We start from the raw sequence: 21,258 nt of genomic DNA, 5'->3' as shown, positions 1-21,258 counted from the left end.
AGAACCCTAAGTTAGTATTACATCCAAACTCTACGTATTATATTTTGAACTATTTCTTACAGGTAGTTTTTACACCAGTGAGACATATTCCTGGAATAGGTGAGCCACAGAATAGAAGGTACTAATAATATGTGTGTTCATGCTCTTTTTAACCTACACTGATTGGCATTTGTTGCTTAGTTAAAAACTCCCAGAGAACTGGTAGGAGTGTAAAATGGAAACAGGTCGGTCTTGCATGAATACAGTGAATCACTGGTGAGCCACGCAACAACCCACTTGCCCTGGCACAGCCAGTCCTTCCACTCGGGTCCTCTTCACTCTGCATTTGGTCACAGGTGCAAGTGTAAATAGAATAAAGAAGAAGAAAAAAAGCTAAAAATTTGGTGTGCTTAGTTTTTTCTTCTACCAGAAGGGAACAAAGTAGGGGAGGGCAGAGGATTTATAAGCAGGAAACAGAATAGGGGGGAAAACTAAAAAATGTTCAAGGATAGGGAGAGAAAGGAGACATTGGGAGGGTGGCTGAAAACTAGGGAGATGCTGGTGAGGTGGGCTTCTACACAGGGATGCTCAGCGGGCCTCATACAGACTCTGAGAGTAATGGGAGGGATGGGGTAGGGACAAGATTCAGAACATTTCAGCATATATTTCCTGAACTCAATTTAACATATTATTCTTTGTATGGGCTGCCCTCTAGGAACTTATCCTTAGTAGGATAATAATCGTAAAGAGCAGCAGTGCTGTTCTGACAATGGGTAAATGGCCTCTATACCATCCTATGAGTCAAGCAAACTATCCTTGCCCACGAGGTATGTCTACATTGGGGACAATATGCTGGGTATTGGAAAAAGAATAATTTTAAATATTATATTTAAATATGAAAACAAATTCAATATTAGCAAAGCAGAAACATTATGCCTGCATGCAGAGATGTCTACAAATCCAGATGAAGTCAGAGGATCAAAGGAAAGTGAGGGCTGTTCACACTAATTACTCAGTATTTCTACCACTGTCATTATAAAAGCAGCTGGTAACCTTAGGCATTTATAGCTTAGTGATGGGGAGCCAGCCTATCTGAGTTTGAATCCTGGTTCTTCCACTTGCTAGCTGTTTGAACTTGAGCAAGTTTCACAACTTCTCTGTTTCAGTTTCCCCATCTATACAATGAAGATCATAGAAAGATCATAGGGTTATTATGAGAATTGAGTTAATTCAGGTTAAAGTATTAAGTGAGTGTCAGTAAATGTTGGCTGATGTCATCTCTCTCTAGTCACCATCCATACACTCAAGGAGTGGTATGAGTCAAAGGGCAGGGTCACATTCAAACAAAATACAGCTACAAATACAGAGTATTTGGGCTAACAGTGTAGACATTGACCTGTTTGGATTTAACATCCACTTCTAAGAAATGTACCCAGAACCTTGGGTGAAAAGTGTCCAGCTACCCCACCCAGGTTTCAGCACCTCCCTTTCAGGGGCCCCAGCTACACTGGGTCCTTGTCAGTTGTTTATGGTCAATACTTTTTATATTTGGTGTTGTATTTACCTCACATTTAGAAAAGGAATATTGGTTTGCCTCAGGATTTCAAGAAAAAATGGTAAGACTGCAAACTATGTGACAATGAGTGGACATGTATGTATATAAACTTAAACTTACTACTGTTTTTAAAATATATTAGAACCTAAAACATAACAAGATGAGAATTTCAATAGTTTCATACAAATCTAATTGCTCTTGATCTTGGCATAGCTTTCAAAATCTAAAAATGAATAGCTGACATTTTAAGAAACTAGTTAGAGAATTTCAAGTTAAAGCAGGCTCCCATGAACACACACAAAGACACAAACACCCAAAACAACTAGAACAACACTCTTGGACAGTTGCCATGATGACACAATGCTGAACCTATCAGGCTTTCTGATATCCTGTTTAAGATGCTGTGCAAAAAGACACTCATGTTAGATTCTTTACTAATTAAGTGCAAAGATTAAAAAAAATTTTAGACCCATAAGGTTTCCATATGGGTTAGGACCCAGAAAAGCAAATATTAAATACTTTAAGAAAAGAATTTAAAGGTAATTACTGCAAGGCCAATTATGGATCAAAGTGGTGTAATATTGAGGAAAATACAAAATACTTTTATTTTGTATGCTATATTCACTTTTTTCCCCAAATTGTGCCATACTATTTTAATGGAATAATCAATGTGTATAATGCAATTTAGTTAATTAAGAGAGTTTTTTTTTTTTTTTTAAACTAACACATTTAAATACTTTCCTTTCCTTTTCTGGTCACATTTATTTTAATTCATTTGGGAGCCCAAACTTCCATTTGCTAATGAGACTTAAGAAAGGAAAAATGGTCTCTAAATTAATAGGAGTTTATATATTTTTTAAAAAGAGGAGAAAAAGAAAAAAATAGTGACAGGGAGAGAAGGGAGGAATAAGTACCCCTTCTGGAGGCTGTGATAAACCTCTATCCCATTCCTTCCCCCTCTCTAATGATTAGCTATCTCTGCCTCCCTGGGAGGTTTCTCTCTGTATCAGCTGCTAGATTCAGATCCCCTCAAGACTCAGTTGAAGAGCTTTCTCACTCTATTCTCTTTTCCTAGGTGGTCTCATCCTAGCCAGTGGCTTTAATTATCATCTATAGACATGTACACCCCGGAAGGAAATGACCATCCCTAGCATAATCCCAGAAGTTCCAGAACACCTGACCCAATTGCCTCTACACATGGCTACCTGGATGCTACTGTAAATCCAAACTGGATCGTCCTTTGGCATGCCTTACCTCAGTAAATGAAAGCTTTGACTTGTCCTAACACAGGTGTCCTCAATACCTATCTGCTACAAGAATAAATGCATCAATCAATCAATCAAACCTGTTACACAAACCAAAAAATTTAAGGGTTATTCTTGATAAGGCCTTCTTTCTCTCCCTCCATGATGAGTCAGTATCCATCTCACCTCCTAAACATTCCCCAAATCTATTCCATTTCCTAATTCCTCCCAGCCACTACTCTCCAAGACTCCAGTCTTTGCCTGCATTAATACAACAGCATCTTAACTACCAATCAGGAGCATGCGGATATAGTACACAGAGAAGTCAGGCAGTCAGGATCCATCAAAAAGTTATTAAATGAACTGATAAAGTTGCTCTAAGGGAAGAGAACATTTGCTAAATGTCAACTATATGCCAGATGCTGATCTAGACACCTCACATATATACCACCTCATTTAATAACCACAGGGATCCATTTTCTAGGAGAAACTCAACTGAGTATACGGCATCAGGAGCCGCTTCTGGTCACAACCTTTGCTTTGTTTGGTCCCAACAAGCAGAGAATAATGATGAAGATGAATATGAAGATGATGATGATGATGGTGGTGGTGGTACTGGTCACAACTTACTCAGAACTTTTTCCAGATACTGTTCTCAGTACTTTGAATGCATTACTGCATTTAAGCCTACTACCTTCCTACAAAGTAGGTGCTACTACCATCCCATTTTGCAGATGAGGAAACTGAGCCATAAACACTTAAGTTACTTAATCAAGGTAAAAAAAGAAAAAGAAATAGTAGGCTATGATCTAGGATATGAACCTGATTCTGTTTAAAAATTTACTAAAACACCTGTTTAACTTACAGCACGCCATTAGAACCAGTGGGGATATACAGCTAGAAGAGATAAACTCATCACTGCCCTCAAGGGTCTTGTATTGAACTGGAGGAGCCTATCTTCAGGGTCAGAACTATTTTGTCACTCCCACTTCTACCCACGGGAGAGCCGAGTTTATGGAGAGAATCTGCCACCAACTCCAATCCCACCTCTACAGGGTACACTTCAAGTCAAAGCTGCTGGTCTCTTCCCCATCCCCACAGCTACCCAGCTTTTCTTGGAGATTCTTTAGGGCTTATACTAATATGGTGACAAACTGAATCATTTCTTAAAGAGTTTGAAAAAAAAAAGTATAACAAATGACATGAATACAAAGATCTTTTAAAGGTCTAATCTAATACTTACAGTTTTATAACACCATCTGGGCACCTGGAACAGAGCTGCTGGCTGCTCCTGTCTTGTTTATGTTGACTTTGACCCAGCTGAACAAATCTACAAGTTACAATGGATAACAAGTGAACTAAAGAAGGGGCTACTTGCAATAAATTCAGTAGATTACACAGAGATGGTATGAGCTTCTACAGGACAACAGTCTGCTTATTTCAGAAAAGCACACGAGAGTGCCGTACGCAACACAAAAGGGGGCCTGATTTTACAGTGGGTTTGTTACAAAGGAAGGAGGGGGAATCCTGTGTCTCCGTTTACTTAAACGCGATGGAGAACTTGAACCACAGTGTTCCTGAAGCCAAGGAGATGAACTTTCAGAGCCTCAGTTATCTAAGCCTTACCTGCAGCAGGAAGTGGTGAGCATGAGGGGAGGCATTTGCAGTGAGACAAATGACAAAGAAAGAACAGGATCCGGCCAGGGATCCATCTCCCAAAGCAGGGACACTGCTGAAAACCCAGCACATGGACTCTGTTTCCTTAGGACCACGAGAATCCCCAAGTGTACTCTAGCCACTCCAGTACTTTCAACTGTGAAGGAGGGGGAAGGAGGGTGCCTGTGGAGCCCCACTGCCACGCCACCCCTCCCTAGAGAAGCCTGGAACAACACTAAGCCATGCTTGAAGCTGAGAGTCACAGGGAATCAGGGAATTGCCCCAGCCAGCTCCACAGGACAGGAGGATACTTAGCAATGGGCCAATGGGCTCATGGGCCAAGGACCACCAGCTATTCCTCAAGTGCATACTTGTCCTAGTGTGGTCTGTGCTACAGGCATCCGTATTCCCCTCAGGGACAGGGCTTGTAATTGTGTTCTAAGGTGCCCCTGGGAGGTTATGGGGCATGTTTAAAGGGCTGATCCCCCTTCTACTTTTCTACAAATTTGAATATTTTCTTTTGATGATATAGATACTTGTATCATTTATTTTTTATTAGCTTTTTTTTTAAAAGATCAAAAAAATTGCTGCAGAAACTACCAATTACTAAGTGGTTAGGGCTCTATTGGAAAACTTCCAAATAACTTACATTTTTTCAATTTTGATCTTCAGCAAATAAACATTTTTGATCCATTTTGGGGGAAAAGTGTCACATGACACCTGTTACTAGTACAGAACTTTCAACTTCCTAAATCATGTGTATAATCACTGTCAGAATTTTTTATTTTTAAAGGAAGATTTGCCATAGGTCTGAGGCTCTGAGTTGGTAAGCAGAACATCTCTGGGTCTGGCTGAGACTGCAAACCAAAGATATCAGAAATGCTAAAGGCAGAGGAAGGTATAGAGCCTAGGGCTATGCAATTAGAACAAAACTACAAAACTGAGAGATCTTCAGCAGTTTGAAGGTGGTTGAGGTCAAATGTAGGAAAAACAGGCAAGAGAACAGGAAGTTAGAAGACAAGTTACAGTCGCCAGTTCTATAGCATCTCTCCTCCTGTCATAGTTCTATGGTTGCCCACGTGGGAGCTGCGACAGGCCTGCCAGGCCAGGGCACTGTCTTTACACCCACAATCTTTGCTGGATACTAGCCAACTGGGTGCAGGACTGCAGTGGGAGGAGGCCAGAATGACATGGGCTCTCTGCCCTTGAAGCTCTGCTCTCTGGATCAGAGGAGGCACCAGGAGAGCCCCGGGGCCCAGCTAGGGCCAGAAGGGGTACCAGTCGGTTCCTAAGCATCCATACCCATCCCCTGGCACAGCTACACCCCCCAGCCATAGCAATGCCCATGACAGATGGAGAGGGGAGGCTCTCCTGTTGCCAGAGGGGGCAGTCTGCCCACAGAAAAGAACTACTCACAGAGAGGGGAAGAGATGACTAGACCTCTGTTTCTTCCCTTCCCCCCAGGTCTGCCTCACAAGCAGGGGCAGCCGATATTATTAAGAGAATAAAGAGGTTGCATGGTCAAAAATCATAGATACCCATGAAGCCCAGGGAAGGGCTCCTGAATAAGTCACTGAATGGCTCTTTCTGTGCTCTTAGCCTAGAAAGAGGGATAATAATATCTTTCAGCCTACTACACAGTTGTCTAAAGAACAAATAAAACACTGTAAAGTGTTACACAAATCAAAGGAGGAGGTGTTGTTCTTTAGGATATCAAGTACAGAACTCCAGAACATGGATTCCTTCCTCCCCTGCAGTACTCCCTACCCATGCACCTATCCTCATATCCTTCTTAGACTGTTTCCCAGTGATACTCTGGCTAAACAGGGTTGTATGTCACTCCCTGAGAAGGGATGACTAAAAGTGGGCCTCAGAGGCAGACTGAGCTAAAAAGGCCCCAAAGGAAAGTCATGCCTGAAGCAAGAGACACTTTCTTTTTGCTTAGTTAACAGCAGCCTAAACCCCCTCGCTCCCTGTAACAAGCAAAGTAGTATTAGACAGTCACTAACCCCAGATAATTCATTCTTCCAGACCATGTGGCTTACAAAGGCTCACTTCAAATGCTGAAGTTTAGCCATATTGCTGGGACAGCTATGATGGATAAGTGACTGTGTACCTGTGTGTCCAGGCTGAATTTTGGGTGACTAAACTGGCTTCTGTTAAGGCAGTAATGTGGGGTCATACCAGTGCCTCTGCAGTTAGGAGATGCTATACATTTTTATATCTTACATATTATAGCAGATCTTACTAACTTGGAGTAAAAAGCTGTCAATATCCAGTTTGATGGATTCAACACATGAAATACTCTCCTTAAAAAAGAATGCAGGATCAATGCTCATTTATATCACAGAGTTTATGTAAGCCAAACGTGAGTGAAGTGGAATGGTATTCACATGCAATAATTAGGTCTTCTTAATGCATGTATTAAGCTGAGGAAGTGTTTACAGTGGTCATCGTGGGTTCTTGAAGATTTCCAGGTGAGGGATTCTTTTGAAAATCTGATTAACTGTGAGTCTTCTCAGAAACACATGTGCACACAAACACACACACAATTATGTATACATACTCAGGGAACACCTTTTGGTGGATCCTCTTTCAGCTTAGTCTAATAATGGTCTAGAACATTCTGACTCTTGACACCCTTATATCACCACTTCCTTCTTCCACCACTCCCACCAGCACTCCACAGCTAATGCAAATGCAAGGTCCTCAATCATCAATATCCCAGGTTCATTTTGTAACATGTTATCTGATCTTGAGACTTTGTGGATGCAAGAATACAGAAATGTATGTGTACTTCAGTTTGCAGCTTATGTATGGGCAGTGAGAATACATGGATACATCATAAATTTTTATCATTGAGGGGACTGAGAGTATCAGGCTTTAACTCCAAATAGAAATCAGTATTTTAGAATTTGACCTTCTAAATACTACCACTGTATTCCAAGTGGAATTCATGTCCTTCTATATTGTTGACTATTTTCATTTTTTTCAAGTTATACTAGGTATGTTATTGTGATAATACATTTGCTTTTTTTTTTCTTAATATCCACATAAAAGTAGTTTACCTTGAGTAAATGGAGAAATCCTCTTCTGAGAGACCATCTGAGAGGTTAATTCCATATACTTCTTTCATGGGCTGGACCACATTCTAGGGTTACAAATAAAGAGCCAGGAAGAATTTTTAGACATCGAGCATATTAATTATTTCCAAAGATGAAGAACATGAGCCTGTGAAATTTTCCACAAAAGCAATCACAATATCTCTTCAATCTATTCAATAAACTCAGTTAATGGTTTTTTTTTTAAATCTGATTTTGTTTCCACTAAAAATACTTTGTTTTAGAGTAAAAAGCTATTAAATAACTACCAGTTCCCTTTGTATAATATAGGAATTAGAAAACTTTTTCTGCAAAGGGCCAGATAATGAATATTTTAGGTTCTTTGGGTTATACCATCTCCGCTGCAGCTACTCCACACTGCTGTTATAGTGCCAAAGCAGGCATACTGATATGTAAACAAATAGGCATGGGAGAGGGCCAACAAATCAGGCAGTGGGCTGGATTTTGACCATTGGCAATACTTTGCCAACTCCTGGAATAATGAATTCAGTTCTTACATTATCACATTTTACTTGCCATAACTATTTCTGTGACTTTTGGCTATTTCTGGAAATTAAATTTCCCTAAAGCTACATTTGGTTATTTTGAAGTTTACTTCCCTTTTATGTTCCTTAATATTGGTAAATCAGATTGAACAGGGTGAATTTCCCACTCAGGCTATACAAAGATTATGAGGCCCAGGTCCAAACCCCCCATTCCAACAGTGTGCTAAGGAAGGAAATAAATGGACCTCAGGTGGATATGCTGCTCAAAAGTGGACAGGGTTCTCTTAAAAATTCTGAAGTGCTGAGAAATTTATTGTTCTACGTGGGAATAAAAACACTAATTTTATTTCAAAATGAAACTATTTCAATAATGTCTATGCTAAATGTATTAATCTCTTAATGATCTAAATGTGAGATCTGAAAGCATAAAACTCCTAAAAGAAAACATAGACAGTCAGCCTTACCAATATATTTATGGATAGATCCCCTCAGGCAAGAGAAACAAAAGCCAAAAAAAAAAAAAACAAAACTATTGGGACTACACCAAAATAAAAAGCTTTTGCACAGCAAAGGAAACCATCAGGAAAAAAAAAAAAAAAAAAAAAAAGCAATCTACTAAATGGGAGAAGAGATTTGCAATATCCAATAAGGGATTAATATCCAAAATATATAAAGAACATCTACACTCAACACCTAAAAAACAAATTTTCTGATTAAAAAGATAGGCAGAGGACCTGAATGGACATTCTTCCAAAGAAGACATCCAGGTGGCTAACAGACACATGAAAAGATGCTCTACATCACTCATCATCAGGGAAATGCATATCAAAACCACAATGAGATATCACCTTACACCAGTCACAATGGCTAGTATCAAAAAGACAAGAAATGTAAGTGTTGGCAAGAGTGTGGAGAAAAGGGAACCATCATGCCCTGTTGTTGAGAATATAAATTAGTGCAACCACTGTGGAAAACAGAATTGTGTTCCTCAAAAAATTAAAAATAGAAATGTCACATGATACAGTAATTCCACTACTGAGTATTTACCTAAAAATAAAACCAAAAGCAATTCAAATTCAAAGATATACACACCCCTATGTTTATTGAAGCATTATTTACAATAGCCAAGATATGGAAGCAACCTAAGTGTCCAACAATAGATAAATGGATATCGAAGATGTGGTACACACACACACACACACACACACACACACACACACACTGGAATATTACTCGGCCATAAAAAAGAACGAAATTCTTGACATTTTTCACAACACGGATAGACCTGAAGGTTATTATGCTAAATGAAATAAGTCAGACAGAGAAAGGCAAATACCATAGGATTTCACTTATATGTGGAATCTAAAAAACAAACAGAAATAGACTCATAAATACAGAGAACAAAGTGGCGATTGACAGAAAGGAGGGGGTTAGAGCATGGGAATAATGGGTAAAGGAAATTAAGGGGTACAAACTTCTAGTTATAAAATAAGTAAGTCATGGAGATGAAAATCACAGCAGAGGGAATATAGTCAATAATGTTATAATAACACTGTATGATCATAGGTGTGACTACACTTATCATGGTGAGCGCTGAATAATGTAGAGAGTTGTGGGATCACTATGCTGTACACCTGAAACTAATACAACATTGTCTGTCGCCCATACTTCAATTTAAAAAAAAGTATTCATCTCGGGATCCCTGAGTGGTGCAGCGGTTTAGCGCCTGCCTTTGGCCCGGGGCGTGATCCTGGAGACCCGGGATTGAATCCCACGTCAGGCTCCTGGTGCATGGAGCCTGCTTCTCCCTCTGCCTATGTCTCTGCCTCTCTCTCTCTCTCTCTCTCTCTCTCTCTGTGTGACTATCATAAATAAATAAATAATTTAAAAAAAAGTATTCATCTCTATAGTGCCTCAAATACCACACATTAGAATAGTGTGCATGAGATAATGTGACCTTTTCTGACTCCCAGTCTTTTAACAGAAAGTAGAATTTTAGAGATCGTTCTCCAAAGCCTCATGCTGGACCCAAGGTCACACCTATCCTGCACACCTCGGTCACTTTGGCACTGTCTCCCGTGTCCGTCATCTTCACTGGAGTGGAACGCTGAGACACAGAGCCCTCCTCTTCCCGGTCAGTCCCAGAGTCATCCTCAGAGCTGCTGGACACGGCCTCCTCGCTGGGAGGTGGTGGGGCACTGGCTGCTGTTTTCCGCTGTAATACAGCTTCTTCTCTATTGCTCTTGTTCCTTTAAAAAGATGAACATTGCTACAGAGCATCTTTAAACCAAACCATTGACAGTCACTATGTATGACTCTGTCCAAAATCTTAATCCTAGTGAAGCACAAGAAAACGGCGGTGAGAAACTAGTCTCTGGGTTCAGGTTATGAATAAGAGAAAATCTTAACATTTTACCATGTACATGTACTGACCTTATATGAATTTAAGTCCTGTTGTAAGTTCAGAAAATAAACCAGTAAGTAGGGGTAAACCAATGCAGAAAAGTCTTCTTACCACCTGGTTACTGTGCTTTCCTTTGGTAACTGAAATCAATATTTTCAAAATTTATGGTACAATTGTAGACTATGTGTTTGTGACATTAGTAAAATTATCTACCTATAATTTGTAAAAGTTTCAAGAAGAGTCAATAGCCAAATCCATGTAAATTTCCTTTCATTTTATGATTTGATCAATCACAGCATTAGCTCACAACTTGTACCATAGTATTGAGCTACTGATAAACATAAACCAAAATTTAAAATTATTGTTACCAGTACATAACCATATTTGCTAGACATTCCTGCTAATAGTAGGGAATAGATGGGGGTTAAAGAACTCCAAAAACCCAGACTTATAAAAGTACTTACTTTTAGTTCCAAATATCAGAGTAGTGAGAATATTGCTTTTTAAAACTCAGATAATATTTTATAGAATATTTTTGGCTTTTATGAAAAAAGTTTAATATTTCACTCTTTAAAAACTACTCTCTACAAAAGACTTAAATACTGTAATATTTTAATATTATTTAATATAATATTAAATACTGTAATATTCTGAAATGTTCTAGGAAAGGAAAATGCAAAACTGTCTGACCATGTATTAAATATTTTAGAAAATAAGCTAATTTCTGACTTTCTGCAAGGTAAAAATTAAAGTCAATGGCATTTCTGTGCTACTCAGTAATGTAGTTGATCATGTACATATTTATTCCAGGAACCTCTTGAATTCTGAACTCCTGAGGACATCTCTTAAATTCCTTAGTTTTCAGTTCAAGGCTTAACATGCAGCTATTTAAAGCCATATATTTAAGGCATAGAAATGGTGTATCTGGAAATAGTAACACATATCCCATTGTATAAACCACATGTAGCTAGAATCCAACCAGGATCTCACACACGCTCACAAATACAGTTAGGACTCAATTAATTATCTACAGCCTGGCCAGGGTTTCCAGCCAGAGTCTAGAAAAAAAGTCTCATCACTGGGATTACTCAAGTAAATGGCAGAAACCGATCCTTATGGTAGAACATATAACATCTCACTCTAGTTTCTAAGCATGAAGATGTAAACACGGTTTGACTTCTTCCTCACATTACTGGATATAATAGTCTTCCCCCAAACAATGTTACAGTAATACACAGAAAATCTATTAGTTTCTCTACCTGAGCATATTTATTTTAATGGTTCCTCTGGATGCCAACAAAAAATAAATAAAATGACTATAAATTTTTATGTAAGTATTTTATGTTGTGGGAAACAGAGGATGCTAAGTTATTTCTAGGACATAACACATAAGATCTGCTACCTATTCTTATGCCATCTGTGATATTCCTAATTTAAAATAACAAAATATATCATGTTGCTGAAATTTCTATAAATTCTTTCAATGTTGCATTGTTTAGTGATCTCAGTGCTATGAATAAACTACCTGTATAGATGCAATACGTGGAATGTGCTCCAAACTATGTGACTTGCAGTTATTCTTTTTGGTGAAAATTAACTGCAAGTGTCATATTATTTTACATGAGTCTTTAAAATTTCATTCTATCTACAAATCTTACCCCAATACTGATTTTCCGGTTTCATCTGGTTTCCGCACTGTAAATGGACTTGGATCAATGCCAACAGTCTTAGGCATAAAGTCACTGAAGAAAGAGGAAAAGAAAGTCCATATGAATCGCTTTTCATCCAGATGATAATGGCTTCTGTTCAATTCACATTCTTATACCATGCCTTCTTAGCCCTCAGAGCTACTTATTCTGAGCCAAATGTTCAGGGGAGCTTAGGTGATCAAGGCTATAAAATCCCATGAACTAATGGCACCGGTAACTTCAATGCTCTCAGTCTTCACTGTGAATTTTCTTCATGATTATGAGACCCAGTGGTTTTGAACTTAAGATTTTCTCTACTGGAACAGAGTTATACCTAAATTACTGCCAGGATGTATATGCTTTGTTTATATGTCACAATTACTTTTCAGGTAAAACTAAACTCATAAAACTAATGGCCAAACACTAAGCTGCTCAGTTTTACAGACAATGTTTTTATTACATTATACCACCCAGGGAGGCTGACATAATGATCAAAAACACAGCAGAATGAAGTATCAGCATCTACCTCATTAAGCTGGGGTTAATTCATTAAAACACTGTTGGAACACTTTAAATAGAGACTCTTAGTTTACCACATACTAAGATAAGCTGAAGCTACTTCCACACTATGCAAGACCTACCTCCTGATTATTGCTGTAACCAGACTGAACTCCTCCTTATAGATGCCAAAAAGGTAAGAGAAGAGTCGCATGATTTATGCTGATGAGACTTATGGCTCTGGAAAGGATACTGCCCCCAGTGTGACCCATTACATTTTTTGAAGGAAAAGAAAGTAACATTGAATTTGACCCAAAATGCCTATTTGGCAGTTTGAAAATGCTATTTTAAAAGTGTAAGTGGTTTAGTTTTTCTTTCTTTTTGAACATATATAGTTGATACTTATTATTGGGGAATCCATATTTGAGAGTTTGCTTGTTTACTAACATTTATTTGTAACCCCAAATCCAACACTCAGAGCTTTCACAATCACTTGCAAACATGCACGTGCAGAAAGGTGAAAAATTAGAGGAACCCAACAACGCTATGTTCTAGCTGACAGAGAGCAAGGCAACATGCTGGCTTCTTGTTTCGGCTCTCACACTATAAACAAGTGTCCTTTCCATGGACTATTTACTGCCATGTTTTTTGCCTTTTTGTGATTTTTGTTGGTAACTTTGTTGTCTCAAATGACCCCAAGCATAGTGTTGAAGCTCTCTAGTGCTTTTAGGCCCAAGAAAGTTGTGTATTAGAAAGAAAATACGTGTGTAGGAGAAGCTTTGTTCAGGTATGAGTTATACTGTTGTTTGCTATCAGTTCAATGTTAACAAATAGTGTTGACTGCTAGGAGTTTGATGTTAGTAAGTCAACAATATATATTAAATAAGGCATTTTTAAACAGAAACACACGTAACATGGTTATGTATTGACTGGGTGATAAAAATATGACCAGAGGCTTGCCAGGAACCTAACCCTGTATTTCCCCCAAAGTATAATGGTTTAGTACTCTCTAATCCAGCTGTTGCAGGAACATAACTCCTGAAAATACAAAAATTAACTGTATATTCATATATGTATAACATCATTTATCCTTTGCTGGGTTGACATATTCTGGAAATGATAATAACCTTATGGTTACAACTTCTAAACTTTTTTTTTTTTTAAGATTCTATTTATTTATTTATGAAAGACATAAAGAGAGAGAGAGGCAGAGACACAGGCAGAGGGAGAAGCAGGTTTCATGCAGGGAGCCCGACGTGGGACTCGATCCCAGGACTCCAGGACCATGCCCTGGGCTGAAGGCAGGCGCTAAACCGCTGAGCCACCCAGGGATCCCCAACTTCTAAACTTTTAATAAGTTTAACTGAAAATCAACCAAGTAAAAATTCTAAACTTTCCATCTGAAGCCAAAGTAAAATATAGAGTGGTCTAGGAAGCAAAACCACAGAATGTGTTTCTACATGTGCATTCATTAATTTTAGGCATACGTGTATCACATTGGATGAAAATGTAAAATACAAAAATGTAAACTTCAGTATAAAATGTAATAATCAAAAAGTGATTTGCTTGGTCTAATTTTCTTATTCTAGTTTCATCACTTTTCTAAAAGATCCCAATAAACTCTGAAAAATGAGGTATATTAAAGAGTGATGGACTAAGATGAAGAGTCTGGAAACAATGTCACATGAATTATGAAAAGACAGAATGAAGGACATTTACCCTAAAAAAAATTAACACTGCTTCCTCAAATATCTGGAGGGCTGTCGTACAGAAAAGGAACCAGACTTGTCCTAGTCCTAATAAGAATTATAATATGATAGCTACGATGTACCTGTGACTTGGCTTGTATGTGTATGATACACATGCCCCTATCTACGTGAAAAAAGAAACTCAGACTCAGATAAGTAAGATAATTTTCTCAAGGTCACACAGGTAGGCAGTGGCTGATCTATGATTCACATCCCTACCTTTCTAGTACCAAAGACTATACTTTTTTCCACTAATTTATGCTGGCTCTTGATTTCTATGTCCAATTTTTAAAAGTGTGTTTATTCCAAATAACAAACTAGTATCAATGGGAGTCAGGTTTCAACTTACCAAAGGGAAGAAATGAACTCCAGCTGTCTGTCTAACACTAGAAGAGACTGCTTCCTATAGTGGGCTCCCCATCACGGTGGTTTTCAGAGGCTGTACAATCACCACTAGTGGACTTTTGGAATGGACTTATGTCAAAGCAAGATATGTCTATATAGACTAGGAAAACTAAAGTTCCTAAATGCTCAGTCTCAGGACACTCACAACATACCGTGCTGAGCTTGTCATAGCCAAGCAAAAGGTATCATCAAAACTACTCAGTTCGTACGGTCGGAAGAACTCGTTGTGGATGTCAATCTCTTCTTCGTATTTGTGGAATTTCTTCACTATCAACTTCTTTAAGTTTGCAGCACAGATAACTAAGAGAGATATGCCTGTTACTTGTAAAGTCTTTAGATTACATCTGGCAAACGAGGTTCAGCTCCTGCTCCTAGCATTCACACACTTGGGAGAGATGAGGTGTGTGCACAGAATCTACAGTGCAAAGTCAAGTGTGACAAGCTCCAAGGAGGCAGGAGGGTCCCCTGAAGACAGGGTGCGAGCAGGCAGTTATTTTAGAAATCAAACTACTCAACTCTTTAAATTCCTTTTTTGCACTTAAATATGTACCCTCTGCCTTCTAGATAAAAATCATGCAGTTATTTCACTAAATTTTCCTTTATGTTTCAAATCCTGTTTGTGGCCAATATTAGACCGTTAAAATCTTTTTCCTTTCTCCTAGAACAACAAATCTTCGCCATATGAGTTATGATTTTCCCCAGAATTTCAAGGTTATAAATCCTTTTAAAAAATTAATTAATAATTTATTTAGAACTTAGTTTATGGCCTTTACCACCCAAAGTTGGAATACCTAACCATGACTAGATGGGAGTCTTTAAGTGGAAAGTTCCAGATTGGCAGTCAATCTTACTTAGTGCCTTTTCATAACTGGGAAAACTGGCTTGTTTAAGGTCAGGAGAATCAATAACAGCAGTACACTCTACTTAGAACTGAGCAATTATTTCAATTTGCAAATATCATTCGAATGTATTGTACATTTAAGTTCATTCACTTAATATAAAAATTTTCTTGTCTTTCGACAAATTACTGAAATTAAATTTTAACCCTACTGACTAAAATGCACTTTTATATACACATCTGTGTCTTTTTTCACAGTTTAGATACAGGAAAAGTTTTTATTTCTCCTTGTGAATGGGTCTTCACTTCCTTCCCATTACCCTCAAATATCTAGAAATGTAATTAGTACTAATTTTAAATGGTAAACTAATATAGTATATCTATTAGACATTTAAGGGCCATACCTAATAACTATAAAACACAATATAAGGTACTGGCCTACTTGGATAAAAGAAGTATAACACAGTCTCCACCCTTAAAAAGCTAAGATGTTACAATCCCCTAGTATAGCAGCAACATAAAACTGAGTAGTCATTCACGTCTTTTTAATGAAATATTATATGCAAAGAATTTAATGCTTCGAGTTCATTTAGGAATAATTCCAAAATATGTTGTTATAAAAATTAAAAGAGAAACAGTGTACCTACCTTCATCATATGGCAGCGGTAAATGTTTTATTACCTCTGGTGTCCACCAGTGAGTATAACTATAAAATTAAAAAAATAAATGAAAAGGTTAAGAGGGAGCAAACATAAATGCTGGTTTTCTACAATTCACTGAGTAAACAGGGTTTACAGAGTAAGATGCTGCCTCTATTTCAAAGTGAATTTTTTTCTTTTTAAAACATGTGTGTAAAGTTTTGGCATAAGAGGTCTTCAACATGTTTGTTTCTTTTCCAACACCTTTCTTGTTTCAACTATATCACAGATTTATGAAAATGCCGTGAACACATCTGAGAGTCAAGATGCTCTGATGTTACTTACTTTTAGCCAAAAAAATATTTGGGTATACTAAGCCAGACTCTAGGAGCTGCTGTTTACTTTTCCCCAGTGATTGTGCCTGCATTACTCTGTAAGCCAATAAGCAGCAGGACCTTTACCCAAGTTCTACAACCAAGACTCTCTTGCACATGGTTATATAAGAGCCAGATTTACTTTTTCCACTCTGCTCTGGGTATATGAGACTGTGTATGTAGTGAATTACAACAGCTAAGTAAAATCATTAAGTGAACGGAGAGTCCTAAAGAACAAATTCTCTTAGAAAATAGTAGAGGCCCTGTTAATCTTTAACTGTAAATATTCACTACTTGATTACAGAGGCCAGAGGGAGGCAGGGAATTTCAATCATCTGGATTTCTGCCAGAAGACTCATCTGCTGTGAGCAGAGAATCTGAAAAAAATCCTGAACTGCCCTTTCTCTGAACATTGAACTTAATTCTGAATCAAATTCTGATAAATTGGGCTTTTAGGATGAAAATGCTGTATCAAAGTTCATGAACACTAGGAAGGAGAATGATGTGAAATGGTATATCAAAATGTATTAAAAACATAGATTTTCAAAAGGTTCAGGAAAAAAAGCCTATGACCAAAAATGCTAAAAAGAGAATTTTAAATAAAGGCTTTCTAAAAATAAAACACTGACATTACAATCTTGAATAATCCCAATTATGATGAATAGGGGCATTTAAATGAAACAGGCAACAGAGAGAACTCTCCTAAAGATGGCAAGTAGAATACATAACCAAAGATGATAGAAAAAAGGAATATGATGCCTAATGAACTGTGAGGGGGAAAGTGAGATGATAACAGGAAAGGCTCTTCAAGTTTTGCCTGAGACCAAAGCTATGCTTTAGAACAGTGCTTCTCAAAATTCACTGCACAGATGAACACTTGGGAGATCCTGTTGAAGAACAGATTCTAATTCAGTAGGTGGGGCCTGAGACTCTGCATTGATGGTCAGCTCCTGCATGATGCCAGAGGGGCTGGCCCTCATGCTGCTTTTTGAACAGGAAGGCTTTAGAACATGAAAAGAACACAAAAGGGTTATGCCTCCTGCTTGTCAATAATTCATTCAGTCTTTCAATCTTTACTGAGCGCCCACTGTGTGTCAAACACTATTCTACGTGTTAGAAATGTCACGTTGAAAATAATGACAGAAAAAAGGGGAGCTGCTTAATTCCAGCACTATTTCTATCTTCAATAGTCATGAGAAGTTTCATGCTAGAAAGATAAAAACAAGAGAAGAGAGAAGCTTGTACAGTCCAAGAGATGGAACAAAGCAGCAGAGCACCTCTAAATCATTCAAGCGTCCTTGCTAAAAATGGGCAAAGGTAGTCTTGATGCTCAAAAGTGAGAGGGTAATAGATTCCACAAACTATACACTGGTGAGTGCGATGTCATTTCCTGCAAGATCGCCGAATCAAGTATTAAGTAGGGTATTAAAAAGATGGCCAGTGACTTCTATGAATCCACAACCAAAATATACCAGTCTAATCTCATTTGCGTTTCTCGTAGGAGAATCAGACTGTCAGATCATAAGAATGAAAAAGCATAGACTAATCGCTTAAGGTATGTGTGTGCATGTGTGTGTGTGCATGCCATGTGTGTACAGGTGTAAATTCTATTTTGTAATCACTTAATCTTGGCAGAGGAGGAAAACGAAGAACGTATCAGCTACCATATAAGAAGTTTCCTAAATAATGTTGCTCACAATTAACTTACCTAAGATAAAGAAGTAAACTTTCTAAAGAATGGGTTTAAACTCAGAATGTACCATGTGGAGAAAAAGAATTAAGAGATGATCTTTTCATAACCTGAAACAGGCACAGATATTTTTTCTGAATATTATTAAGCTGTTATTTCCCTAAGCAAGATAAAGCAACTTAATACTTTTTAAAAAGTCCAGCTTCTGTGGGTGGGTCTCAGAAGCACAGAAGCCCATGAGAAATACCTGTCCCAGGGAAGATGAGCTAAGATGGATGGAGGATGAGAGCCTCTGAGAGGACAACGCAAGATGCCGGAGATCTAGTGCCACTTCTTCCTTTGCATACAATGCCTAATCAGTCAGCTGCTCTCCTCTCCTTCGGTCCCTAGTATTAACAGGGTTCAACTCCACTGGCTTACTCACATAGGAAGGTTTGGGAGACTTAAAAAAAAGACTCTTTAATTCCCCTAAATTGGGAGCCCTCTGAAATAACATACGGACTTTAGCAAAGCAATCAATACTTGTGAACAAGATACACAGATGTGGGCAGGAGGACAATATAGTTAAGTAAGGACAGCAGAGTAAGTTCCAGCCATGTAAATAATTCCAACCACAAATTATGAAACAATGTTAAGGTAGAAGAAGTTGTCAAGTGGTGTCCCATAGGCCTCTGCCATCTACCTTAGTCTAGTCAACATTTTTCATCAAGGATTTGTATGGGGATCAAGATGGCCAGCTGGCTAAATCTGAAGAAGCTGTAAATCTACAGGTAATAGTTAATAATAAAAAGAATACACATCTAAACCTCCTTTTGGGGAAGCAGGCAAAGCATATATGAACATGACCCAGAATGCTCAAATAAGCATACAAGAATGGTATAGATAAGGCATGGTGGCAGGACATGTTAAAAACACTCAGGAGTTCTAATGGACAGGAACCTCGGAGAGTCAACATTGTGACGGCACTGCTAAAAATAGCTAGTGCAATTTTATAGTTAATGATAAACACAGAGTATCCAGGACAAGAGGCATAATGGCTCCAATGGTCCCACAATATTTGGCACAAATCAGATCAAACTGTGACCATTACTGAACCCAGGTCTGGGTAGCACAGTTTAAAAAGAACATTGACATTGACTGGAAGCCCTAAGAGGAAAGCATTCTTAATCCCAGAGAGACTTGAAACCACAGTCTGTGAGGAACAGCTGAAGAGAATGGGGCTGTTTAACCTGGAGTAGAAGAGATTCAGAGAAGGTGTGAACTTGTCTTCAAATATTTAAAAGACTATGAAGTGGATAGGGAAATTGTGTTCTTTGGGTCTCAGTAGACTGGACTAAGATTAGTAGGTAGAGTTACAGAGCAGCAGATCTCAGAGTGATATGAGGAAGAAGTACATAAGTAGACTGTTGGAAAAAAACTGCCTCAACCAGACATGACCCAGAGGACAAACCAGGACTAATCTGCACAGGCCAGATGACCTCTCCTGGGGAGACACAGAGCGAACTGACATAGCAGACAATGAAGAGAGCCGAGAAACCTCCCAACTCTGAGTCAATGAAGCAATTAATGCTTAATATCTCCAGACATCTTGGTGACATGATAAACACTAAATCAATAAATAGCATCTTAGATGATATATGACATATTAACCTAATTCAAAGAAAGCTTCATTTAGTGGTTCAAGGCAGATAAAAAAAAATGTGGGATTTTGAGTAATAGAAGCAGCTACCCCAAGAGGACCTGTTTTGGATAAACTCTAGTCAGAGCTACAATTATTCCACCTTCCCTTATCATTCAATAAAAATATATCACAATAAATCACTGGTAAACACAGTATAAAACATAGGACTGTCATCAAGTTTAGAAACACAAGCAAATATATGTAAAGTGTTTATTGATATTACATTATAATAAGTGATAAAATAATATTATCTAAGTTTCTAGATTTTATGGTCATCCTGTAAGATTTTGAATAAATGTCACAACTAGGGAATATTTTCTCCTTAAAGAATAATCACAGTACTGACATCTATTGCATTTACCATGTGCTAAGCATTTATATAAACCCATCTGATGCTCAGAAAAATGCACAAGTTAGACAGTATTATTATCTCTATTTTACTGATAATGGCCACTGAGACTTAGTTATGTAACTTGCCTATAGTCACAGCAATTTTAACTAGAGGCCATCTCTCTGAGCCTGGCAGCTTGAGGACTATGCTGATTCTGTGTCAGACCCAGTACTAAGTAGTCCCCACACATTTTCTCAATCCTCAAAATGACCCTGTGAGATGTACATAGTCATCTCCATTTTACAAATGAGGAAAAAAGATTTCCAGAGTTCAATAGGTCTGAGGTCACACACTGGCAGAAATCCTAGCTCAGCCCCACCCAACCCTGAAGTCCATGCTGTCACCCAGTTAACTGCCTCTGACTAAATTGTTCATTTTGGGGACACCTGGGTGGCTCAGTGGTGGAGCATCTGCCTTCAGCTCGGGGAGTGATCCCAGGGTCCTGGGATCAAGTCCCACCCACATCCGGCTCCTTGCAGGGAGCCTGCTTCTCCCTCTGCCTGTGTCTCTGCCTCTCTCTCTGTGTGTCTCTCATAAATAAATAAATAAAATCTTTTAAAAATACAGATTAAAAAAATAAATTTTTCATTTTATCTGAGAATTATAATATTAACTGTCACTAAAATAACCAGTATAGGTAGGTGACACTGGAAAGTCCAAAATAAAAACACTGAAATTTATGTTACAGTATCTGTAAGTACTATTTATGAGCAGTATCTTCTGTTGATAGCATAAACTAATTTTTGGAATTGTGACATTCTGGAGCAAAGAACCCACAAAAACAGGAGACCAAACCAACTGAGAGAGCCATATTATCTACTTCGATAAAACTTTATTTCAGTGGCAGGCTTGCTGCTGATTC

The 21,258-nt window shown here is 38.2% G+C and overlaps 1 protein-coding gene across 1 annotated transcript in view; it reads right to left on the bottom strand.

Moving 5' to 3' along the window:
* Window positions 1–21,258, bottom strand: part of FIG4 (FIG4 phosphoinositide 5-phosphatase) — a 124,756-nt gene that overhangs the window by 33,086 nt on the left and 70,412 nt on the right. Inside the window, exons 17-22 of the mRNA XM_026005797.2 lie at window positions 16,270–16,328; window positions 14,937–15,084; window positions 12,104–12,187; window positions 10,095–10,290; window positions 7,503–7,585; window positions 4,022–4,108 (exon numbers count right to left, since the gene is read on the bottom strand). Coding sequence (XP_025861582.1) covers window positions 4,022–4,108; window positions 7,503–7,585; window positions 10,095–10,290; window positions 12,104–12,187; window positions 14,937–15,084; window positions 16,270–16,328 — 657 coding nt within the window. The remainder of the gene's footprint in view (window positions 1–4,021; window positions 4,109–7,502; window positions 7,586–10,094; window positions 10,291–12,103; window positions 12,188–14,936; window positions 15,085–16,269; window positions 16,329–21,258) is intronic.

This window comes from Vulpes vulpes, chromosome 1 (assembly GCF_048418805.1).
Source record: "Vulpes vulpes isolate BD-2025 chromosome 1, VulVul3, whole genome shotgun sequence".
Taxonomy (NCBI): Eukaryota; Metazoa; Chordata; class Mammalia; order Carnivora; family Canidae; genus Vulpes; species Vulpes vulpes.
This window is presented reverse-complemented; position numbering and strand designations above follow the sequence as displayed.